Source organism: Lactuca saligna, chromosome 2 (assembly GCF_052625555.1).
Source record: "Lactuca saligna cultivar CGN05327 chromosome 2, ASM5262555v1, whole genome shotgun sequence".
Lineage (NCBI taxonomy): Eukaryota > Viridiplantae > Streptophyta > Magnoliopsida > Asterales > Asteraceae > Lactuca > Lactuca saligna.
The window spans coordinates 19,830,466-19,840,161 of record NC_136418.1 but is presented as its reverse complement, the minus strand read 5'-3'; the positions used below and the strand labels follow the sequence as shown (position 1 = coordinate 19,840,161).

At 32.7% G+C, this 9,696-nt stretch overlaps 1 protein-coding gene across 1 annotated transcript; it reads left to right on the top strand.

Moving 5' to 3' along the window:
• Positions 1–3,413: 3,413 nt before the first annotated feature.
• Positions 3,414–4,220, top strand: LOC145029577 (heat shock cognate 70 kDa protein-like). Its single transcript, XM_078978076.1, has 2 exons — positions 3,414–3,682; positions 3,773–4,220. Exons 1-2 carry the CDS (start codon positions 3,414–3,416, stop codon positions 4,218–4,220), a joined length of 717 nt encoding a protein of 238 aa, XP_078834202.1.
• The last annotated feature ends 5,476 nt before the right edge of the window (positions 4,221–9,696 follow it).

Here is a 9,696-nt window from a genome sequence, read left to right as displayed (position 1 = left end):
TTCTGGAACATTCTTCCATGTCATACAACCTATGCGCATCGTAAACAAACATGATGGAGCACCTTGTGAAATAGCGAAGCATCATGATGTATAAGTGGCACATCATGAACACTAATGGCCCAGCATCCATCACGATGGCACAACATGATGCAATCCTTGAGCAATACCAACTTCTGAGCATCCTTAAATGATCTTGAGCATCATATAGGACTTCATAGCATACTTGGCTCATAAGAGACCAAGTCCATCTTGCGCAATGATCGCAGAACAAGTGAATGGATGGTGCAACAGGCTTCAAGTGTGGCGCAAGAACATCAAGGTTGGAGCAACATCACCATATTGGCATAACAAGAACATGCATGATGCAACAAGGCCATGCTTGGCACAAGAGGGAGTATCACGATGCAGGAGGGAGTATCATAGCATAAGAAGGAATGTCATGGTGCAACAACATCCTTCTTGTCCCATCCCTTTATCATATGGCGCAACATGGTCCCCTTGTTGCTCCATATCACTCCCAAGTGCTCCAAACCTCTTCCAGGTGCTCCAAACCCCCTTTTACATGATCCCTTCCTTTGTCACTTGATCCTTCCTTTGTCAGATGATCCATTCCTTTCTCAGATGATCCGTTCCTTTATCAAAAGCTCCATGAACCACAAGTGCTCAATCGAGTTCCAAGTGCTCAAAATGCTTTACGAACAAGATCTAAATGCTCCATGAGTATGATCCAAATGCTCGAGTCACATTTAACAAGACTTTTTAGGGGCTATGCCTTTAGGGGCGATAGAATGGTAATAGCGGCAACCAACTGGAGGGAAAAGAATGCAGACTCTTTAAGGAATATTAGTGGCGATGATATTGCCTCAAGTGATGTCGTCACTATTAGCGATGACACGGGCTTTTAGTGACAATATTAGATGAGACAAACCGAGATGAGACACACCAAGTGTTGTTGCTAAAACTCTTGTCTTCGCAAAAAACGACATCGCTAATTGTATCTTTTACTATAGTGATTTTTATGTAAGATATATATGATATCTAGATATTAGGTAGAACGTATTCTATTGTTTAAAATAAAAAAATTAATAGGTAAATCATAATCCATGACGACACATAAGTGTCACTTGACCACGTTAAAGTGAAACCCTTCTACGCTACAAGCTATATCAATCTCCGTTACTATTACTGGTGAAATGAGCTAAGGGGGTGTTTGGTACAGTAAAAAAAATGAAAAGAAACATAATTCATTTTTGTATAGTGAAATAAAGGAAGAGAAATGGAATTCATTCCATTTCACATGTTTGTTTACTAGCAAGAATAAGGAAATGGGAGAGAAAAAACTAATTCTCATTCCACCTAATTAATTATCCACATGTTAAAGAGAAATGAGGAGAAAAGGCAAAATAAACACATGGAGAAGTAATAATAATAAAAAAACAGAGACCAAGCTCATTTACCGTTCAAACCCTATGTCACTTTTTATCATCAAGGTCTACTTTTTATTCTATTTATTAATATTTAATATTTATGTTACATAATTGTTTTAACATTTCACACACACATACATATATATATATATATATATATATATATATATATATATATATATATAAATAAAAGTTCAATAGAGAATCATAATTATTGGTTCTCTAAGAAACCAAATATTTTTTTTCAAGTTCTAGAGCTTATTCTTTAACGAAAAAAAAATTAAAAATATTTAAATTCATAACTTAACATTGTAAATATTAAATATATTTTTCGGATTCACCGTGTGAATTTAGATTCACATTGTGAATTTTCAAAGATTCACATTATGAATTTGACGGAATTTTTTTATCGAATTTGATATCATTGGAAAAAGAATAAAAAGTTATGAATTTTTGTATTTTTAGTTTTTTTTTTTATAAAAAATAAGTTCTAAAAATTGAAAAAAAATTAGTTCTTTGATTCCTTGGTTAATTATGTTTCCCTATTGAACCTCATCATATATATATATATATATATATATATATATATATATATATATATATATATATATATATATATATATATATATATGGGAAAAGTGAATATACCCTTAAGGTTATATAAGCTTAGGTACCCAAACTTACCATAATACGTCATTTTCTTATATATATATTTATTATAATGTTCTTAAACTTCAACCTTAACTTGATTTACTTTCAAAATATTCGAAATTTCACTATTATCTTTCTCGTAAATCACATATTTTTGCCGAACATCTACTAGGCCATATATATTGTAGTTGATAATGAAAATTATGTAAAAGGAAGATAAATATTTAATTTACAAAAATCTTGGAAGTACATCAAGTTAGAAGTTAAATTATAAGAACATTGGACAATTAAAATGTTTTATATGATATAAAACGACTTAGTATGATGAGTTTGGGTACCTAAGCTTATATATCCTTAAAGGTATATTCACTTTTCCATATATATATATATATATATATATATATATATATATATATATATATATATATATATATATATATATATATATATATATATATATATATATATATATATTATCCTTTTTGTTTAAAACATGTTTGTCTTGCATTAGAAAATATATATGTAGAATGTTAATTAGCAATTATAAAAAAAATACTTGGCAGAACGAACGTTATTGACAAAATTAAAAACTTAACTAATATATAATTTGACAAATTAATATATAACTAATAATGATATTATTACAAAATTAAAACGTTGTTTAAAAATTTGTAAAAAGCTTAATTATATTTTCTTGTTTAATACAACCAAACAAAAAAAATTGCCACATACATTTATCTTGTGAATTTTTAATTGTATCAAACAATAGAAACAATTATTTTTCTCTGATTTAATTATCTTTCTCTACATTTCTATTTAATTCCATTTCTCTTACCAAACTCTGTCTCAATGCTCTTTAAAATCATTTATAATTTTAAGGATTTGAACATCTAAAAAATATATTAGTGAACAAATTGGATTTAGTTTGTTGGCTTAACAGTGACATGAAACCATTTTTATACAAACAATTTTCTATTATTTATTTTTTCATTTTTATAAAAAACAAGCGATCCATAACTCCTAGACATGATTAGAGTATCCATAACAAAATACTTGATTTCAATGAAACAAAAACCCTTGAAATGAATATACATACTAACGTACATATCTATAACAAACTTTATCCTATTTAGGTGTAGTACATTAAAATTTAAATATGGTGCAAATCTTTTGAATTAGAAAATGAATATTCGTCTAACAGGATCCCTCAGATTTCTCCTTACTTCACATTTTCAAAAGTTAAAAAGAATTCATTTCCATGTTTAGTTTTTAAAACTCTGATGGTTATTTCTATCCCGCAATCCATACATTCATCACATCCTTTGTTACAACTACATGTCTTTGAAGATGTCCACAAAGGCTGAAAGAAATGCAATTGGAATTGATCTTGGAACAACCTACTCCTGTGTTGCTATCTGGTTTGATAAGCATAATCGAGTTGAGATCATTCCCAATGAACAAGGTAACAAGATTACTCCATCATGCGTAGCTTGGAACAAGACAGAATTCTTAGTAGGTGAGGCAGCCAAAAATCAAATCAGCAGAAATCCTAAAAACACAGTTTTTGGTAAGTTCGTTCAACCAAAAACCCTAGCCATTCCCTTGTTTTACTATCTAATCTATGAACCGATGAACTTTATGCCATTTCTTTTACCAATTTCCAGATGTTAAACGCTTAATGGAAGCCAATTCAGTGAAACTAGGGTGCAGAATGACATTAAATCATGGCCTTTTAAGGTAGTTGAAGGTTCTGATGATAAGCCAATGCTTGTGTTTGAAAACGAGGCTGAAAACAAGAAGCTTTCCCCTGAAGAAATATCGTCCATGATTCTAAAAAGACTGAAAGAGTCTGCTGAAGCATACATTGGAACAACATGTAGAGATGCAGTGATTACTGTTCCTGCATATTTTAATGACAAACAACGACAAGCAACTAAGGACGCTGCTACACTCGCTGGCCTCAATGTCATGCTTTTGATTAGTGAGCCCACAGCAGCAGCAATTGCGTATGGAATAGATAAGAGTGCTGACAAGAATCGTCAAGAAAAGAATGATTTGGGTGGAGGAACATTTGACGTGTCTCTTCTTAATATCAGCAAGGCTGGAAACACTAAGCTGTCAAGAGGTAAAGGTTTGCTTTAACATAGATGCCAATGGCATTCTCCATGTCTCCGCTGAAGTGAAATCCACGGGGTAGTACACAAAGTATAAGAATTGATAAGTGGAACTTTGTGTAAGTATTAGAATATGCTGAAAAGGTCTAGCAATAATTTATTAACTCAAGGTTTTAATGTGTGTTGGTTTAGTTTTGTGATCCTTTTTGAGCTGGAGACTTCTAAACACCAGTTTCTGCATTCTGGATTGGTCTGTGAACATTTTACTATTGCTGAAGGTTATGTAATAGCTGCCTTTATTATCTATTTTGTGTTTTTTTATCTATATCTAAATGAATCAAAGACTAATTGTATCAAAAATAGTCATATAGTGTGGTGCTCCTTTATATTGCTATTTGATTGTAACTAGAAATTGTGTGCTCTCTGTTGTACAAAATGAAAGTACAACTATTCTTAATTTTTTAGCAAAGACAAAGGTTTTCTTCTATACTAAAGACAACGAATGGAAACCCCCCAAAAAAATGAGATGGGAAAATGAAGTAGCATGCAGGAATGCAAAAACCCTGAAAAAAGTGAATTCCGAAAAATATAGGATGCTATAACATGAAAATTGTTTTAACTAGAATGCTACAATACACAAAAAAATAAATAAATAAATTGATATTTCTTACATATGTGGTAAATTAGAAGGTATCTCAACAATAACTTTTAAACATATCTTTTTTTTTTTTTTTTTCATTTGATCTAACATGTTAATTACTGTCATGTAATAGCAAGAGTTAAATTATATCATGTAACATTGAGAGGTGGCATGTCCTTTTAAAGGATATATTTTAATGAGTTATATATTTTTTTTGCCATGCATGTCCCCTTCCATTTGTGTAATACATTTGTCTCAATTCCAAAATAATGTTTGCATGTCATAAAGTTATTTTTATTCAAAATTTGCTAGCTTCAGTAGAATTTGTGTTGGCCACTTACACAAAAACAATTTCTGCAGTGACAATATTGGGAAACATCCAGAAAAAAGTACGGAAATCTCTGAAAAAGTATCAATATTTTGAGCCAGTATACGATTTAATCTCAACATTTAATTTTTAATATAAGAGTTTTGGTTATCTAATTTTATACGATAATTTATCATTTCAGTTAAAAAAAAAGGATTTTTTTGTTAATTTGGACAAAAATATAAACTAATTGAGTCTTTTCTATTTAAAAAATAAAAGTCGAGAATAAATCGTAAACTGACCTAAAATATTGAAACTTTATAATAGATTTACTAAAAAAATATAATTTTTTTATCTAATTTTTAAGAAAGGTATACATGTTTAAACATTAGATTTGTAACAATGAAATACATCTATCATAGAGGTACTTCATTCTTACAAATCTAATGTTTAAACATGTATATCTTTTTTAAAAATTGGATAAAAAATTTATATTTTTTTATTCCATACATCTATCATAGAGGCTCTATGCCTAAATAGCTCTAGTGAAATATGGATAGACAACCATCACATAAATGATCAAATCAACACCATTGCTACATAAGCCACACACATCATCATTAGGATCATCACTATAAATATCTACAAAATAAAAAATCTTCATTTCCATGTATCCTTCTTTATTCCATACATCTATGTGACAATGCATCAAAGAATTTTCAAACTGTCAAAAAAATTCAGATACGGCTACCTAGATTTGCCTTATGCATGAAGTTGAAACTTTAAAAACACTAAAATGTTACAACCACAATGGACTCCGTCTTTTGTAATCCATTCTTCTTTGATTACGTGCGTCTTTCTATGGCATATATTCTAGTTTTGCACTCATTTTCACTATTCCAGAAACAATTAGCCATGAAATCAGGGTTCGATTCTATAAATATGAAACAAAACTATCATTTTTGGAGAATTCCCCTCGCTATGAACTAATAAAATGCACCTGCCAAGTTTTTTACTTTTTCGCCCCTTACCATTAAAAAACAACTTGAGTATAGATGGTGGTTGTCGAGACCAACGAAATAAATAACCTTAAATCCTGTATACTAAAATAATTTATAATGGTAAAGGGATGGACTCCATGAATATTGGTTCAATTTGTTAGTCAATGTAAACCTCTTTGTAAAAATGATAATCAAAGTAAAATGAGGGTTTTGGTATTTTGTTGTTTTTAAAGAAACTAGAATTACATTTAAATATGGGAATTGCAAGTAAACAAGTAAAAAAGTTTGATTTAAATCAAGAAGAGAAAGATGGTTGATATTAACATGCACCACATGGACAACTAGTTAACTTATCATTAGATGTTATGATGCAATACTTGTAATTTCATTTAACTTGGCTATAAAAATTTATAAGCGTAAATCACCTAAACTCTTCTTTGTTATTAAAATGGTTAGAGAAGCTCATAACACATTTTCTTAATCAAAGTCACAAAGTTAATGAAGCATGTAATTTTGTCAAAATCAATTACATTAAGTTTTAAGAGTGTGACAACTGTCAAATTTCAGTCAAGTCAAAGTCAACTAAAATCAACAAGTCAAACCGTTTGACTCAATTGTCCCTTGGGTACTAGAATTTACATTATGAAACTTCTACATAACTCTCTATTCTAATGAGAAATCATAAAGCAAAAAGTGCGAACACCTAGATCTCCTTAACCTAAAACTGTGGTATGTGGCGAGCCAAATCGATAAAACAATGTTGCATACTCATCGGGAGTGTGTAAGATCCTTAAACAAGGCTTAACAGGGTTTACGAACCATGCATTGCGATGTCGGAGACTCACAATTGTCACACATGGAACCTCTCTCAATCGTTTTCACTCTATCTCTCTATGACAAATCTCTCCCAAATCTCTCCAAGTATGTGAAATCTCTCTCAAATATCTATCTGTATTAGAAATCTCTCCAAGAATGTCAAATCTCTCCCAAATCCCTCTAAGTATGTGAAATCTCTCTCAAATATCTCTCTGTATGAGAAATCTCTCCAAGAATGTCAAATCTCTCCCAAATCTCTCCAAGTATGTGAAATCTCTCTCAAATATCTCTCTGTATGAGAAATCTCTCCAAGAATGTCAAATCTCTCCCAAATCTCTCCAAGTACGTGAAAACTCTCGCAAACATCTCTGTGTATGAGAAATCTCTCCAAGAATGTCAAATCTCTCCCAAATCTCTCCAAGTGTGAGAAATCTCTCCCAAATCTCTCTCAAAAGTTTCCCGTAACTTTTTAGAATCATTCGGGTCATTCCGACCCTTAACCGGGTCAAAAACGGCTTAAAACGGGGTAAAAACGAGAAAACGTGACCTTAGGAACCGAAGCCCTTCTTAAGGAGCCGAAGTTCCTTAAGGCCGAAAGTACCCTGGACGAACCGAGCCTCTGTTGGCCGAACCCGGAGGACCGAATCACTGTAGCGAAGACCGAGTCTCAGTCTCTGTCTCTATCGCTTCTCGCTCTGTCGCTTCGCCTCTCTGTCGCTTCCTCTCCTCTCTGTCGCTTCTTCACTCTCTGTCTCTACCCGCCTCTCGGTCTCTGTCTCTACCCGCCTCTCGGTCTCTGTCTCTTCCCTCCTCTCGGTCTCTGCTCCTTCTCTCCTCTCTGTCTCTTCGCGCCTCTCTGTTCTTTTCTCCCCTCTTGGTTCCTGCCCTCTCTCTTCTCCCCTCTCGGTTCCTGCTCTCCCTCTTCTTCCCTCTCGGTTTCTACCCTCCCTCCTCTCGGTTTCAGCATCAGAAGGCCGAACCTCGGCCAGAATTCGGAATTTGGTCACTTTTAGCCCATTTTTGATATTTTTAACATTTTAAGCCCGTTTTTCGTGATTTTAAAGCGGGATTTTCTCCAGAAATTATATTTTAACATAATAAACTCTAAATATTCATAATTTAAACATATTTTGATGAAAATCATTATCTAAATAATAAAAATCAAATGGGTGAATTATTAAAGGTGGAGTATTGACTTTGCCTTATCCAATGTCACAAGCAACCACCCCACACCCACTCTATGACCAGCCATACCTCCCCACCTTACCTAGGTCACTTCAATGTCCCTTACACTCAATTTACACTCATTCCCACGTTTTTAGAGCTGGAACAAACATCCTCTCTCCTCATTTCTCTCATTTGCCTCATTTCACTAAGTATCAAACACCACTTTTCTCTCAAACTTTTTCTCCACCAAACTCGAGATTCAAGGCTGATTATCAAATGTTCTTCCACATTTGGTAAGCATAATCCATTCTCCTTGTGATTATCTCACTTATTTCCACACAAATCAAAGATATCTTACACAAACTCCATCATATTTATGTTAGATCTTCAAATCTTCAAGCAATCTTCCCAAGTGTTCTTGAGTTGAACACCCCTTCTCTCCATCATCCATCCATTGAAATCACTCAAGGTGAGTTCATACCCCTACATTTTCATGTTTTCTCAAGTTTTCAGGGGGGGGGGGGGGGAATACAAGTTAAAACACCAAGAACATAACCAAATTTTCCTAACAGCCTTCATCAGAAAAGTTCAACTCCATTCACGGACTGTTTTGGGCATCTTAAGCATTTTTGTTTTCAAAACTGTACAAGGTGCAAATAGTTCAAGTTTTTAGCTTTAAAATGACTACTTGCACATCTCCATACGATTTTTCTACAATTTATGGTGATTTTTACAAAACTGTCTATCATTTCAAACAACGATCCGGACCAGTCTGTGATTTTGGACTTTTTCACCCAAGTTGGAGGTTATTAAAAATCGTGATAAAAAATTATGAGTAAACTAGACACATTTTTTGAACTCTCAGAATTTACGGATCTAGTTTTCGACTTCGTATGATTTTTCTATGATTTTTCCAAAACAGTGCAGAATGGCTAAAGTTAGCCAACAGCATATAAATATCATAACACTTTGTATTATGTTGAGCAAATTGTATAATCATAAGTTCTAATTATTGAATGTGTTTCCTTGTTAGTTTGTCATCATGAACTGAAACTAAGTAATTCATAATATATATTAATCATTCATTTTAGAACACGTATATTAAACTATAAAGGTATAGTTTGATAAATACATAACACTAATACATTTTCATAAAAGAGTTTATACATATTACATACATTTTAGATAAACTATAATAGGTATAGTTTATGGTACATTACTCAACACACTCGTACAAAAAGGGTACATTCATACAAGAAAGATTTATATTCACACACATTTCATGTAAACTTGTTAACCTATATTGTGAGACTCTCTCTCTCTCTCCCCGTACGTCCGAGTGCGGGATATAATTCCTGGTAGTTATAATCAGAATCTCCTTGAGGGAGAACGTGATACTTGTATATAGATCTATATTGGGTTTAACACCCCACACCTTGCTGCTAGCTACAGTGGGACCTGCAGGTCTACGGGTGACAAATGTCATTTTAGTTTTCGCGATGCCTGAGAACGTCGTGGCAGGTTCACATAGTCATAGTATGATTATAGCGACTCACATAGGGATATAACAATC

What these genes read in the sequence shown, in the direction of transcription:
- LOC145029577 (XM_078978076.1), top strand. Translation starts at nt 3,414, where the DNA reads ATGTCTTTGAAGATGTCCACAAAGGCTGAAAGAAATGCAATTGGAATT. An exon ending in AAAACCCTAGCCATTCCCTT is followed by an intron (nt 3,683 to 3,772) that starts GTTTTACTATCT and finishes AAGCCAATTCAG; the next exon opens with TGAAACTAGGGTGCAGAATG.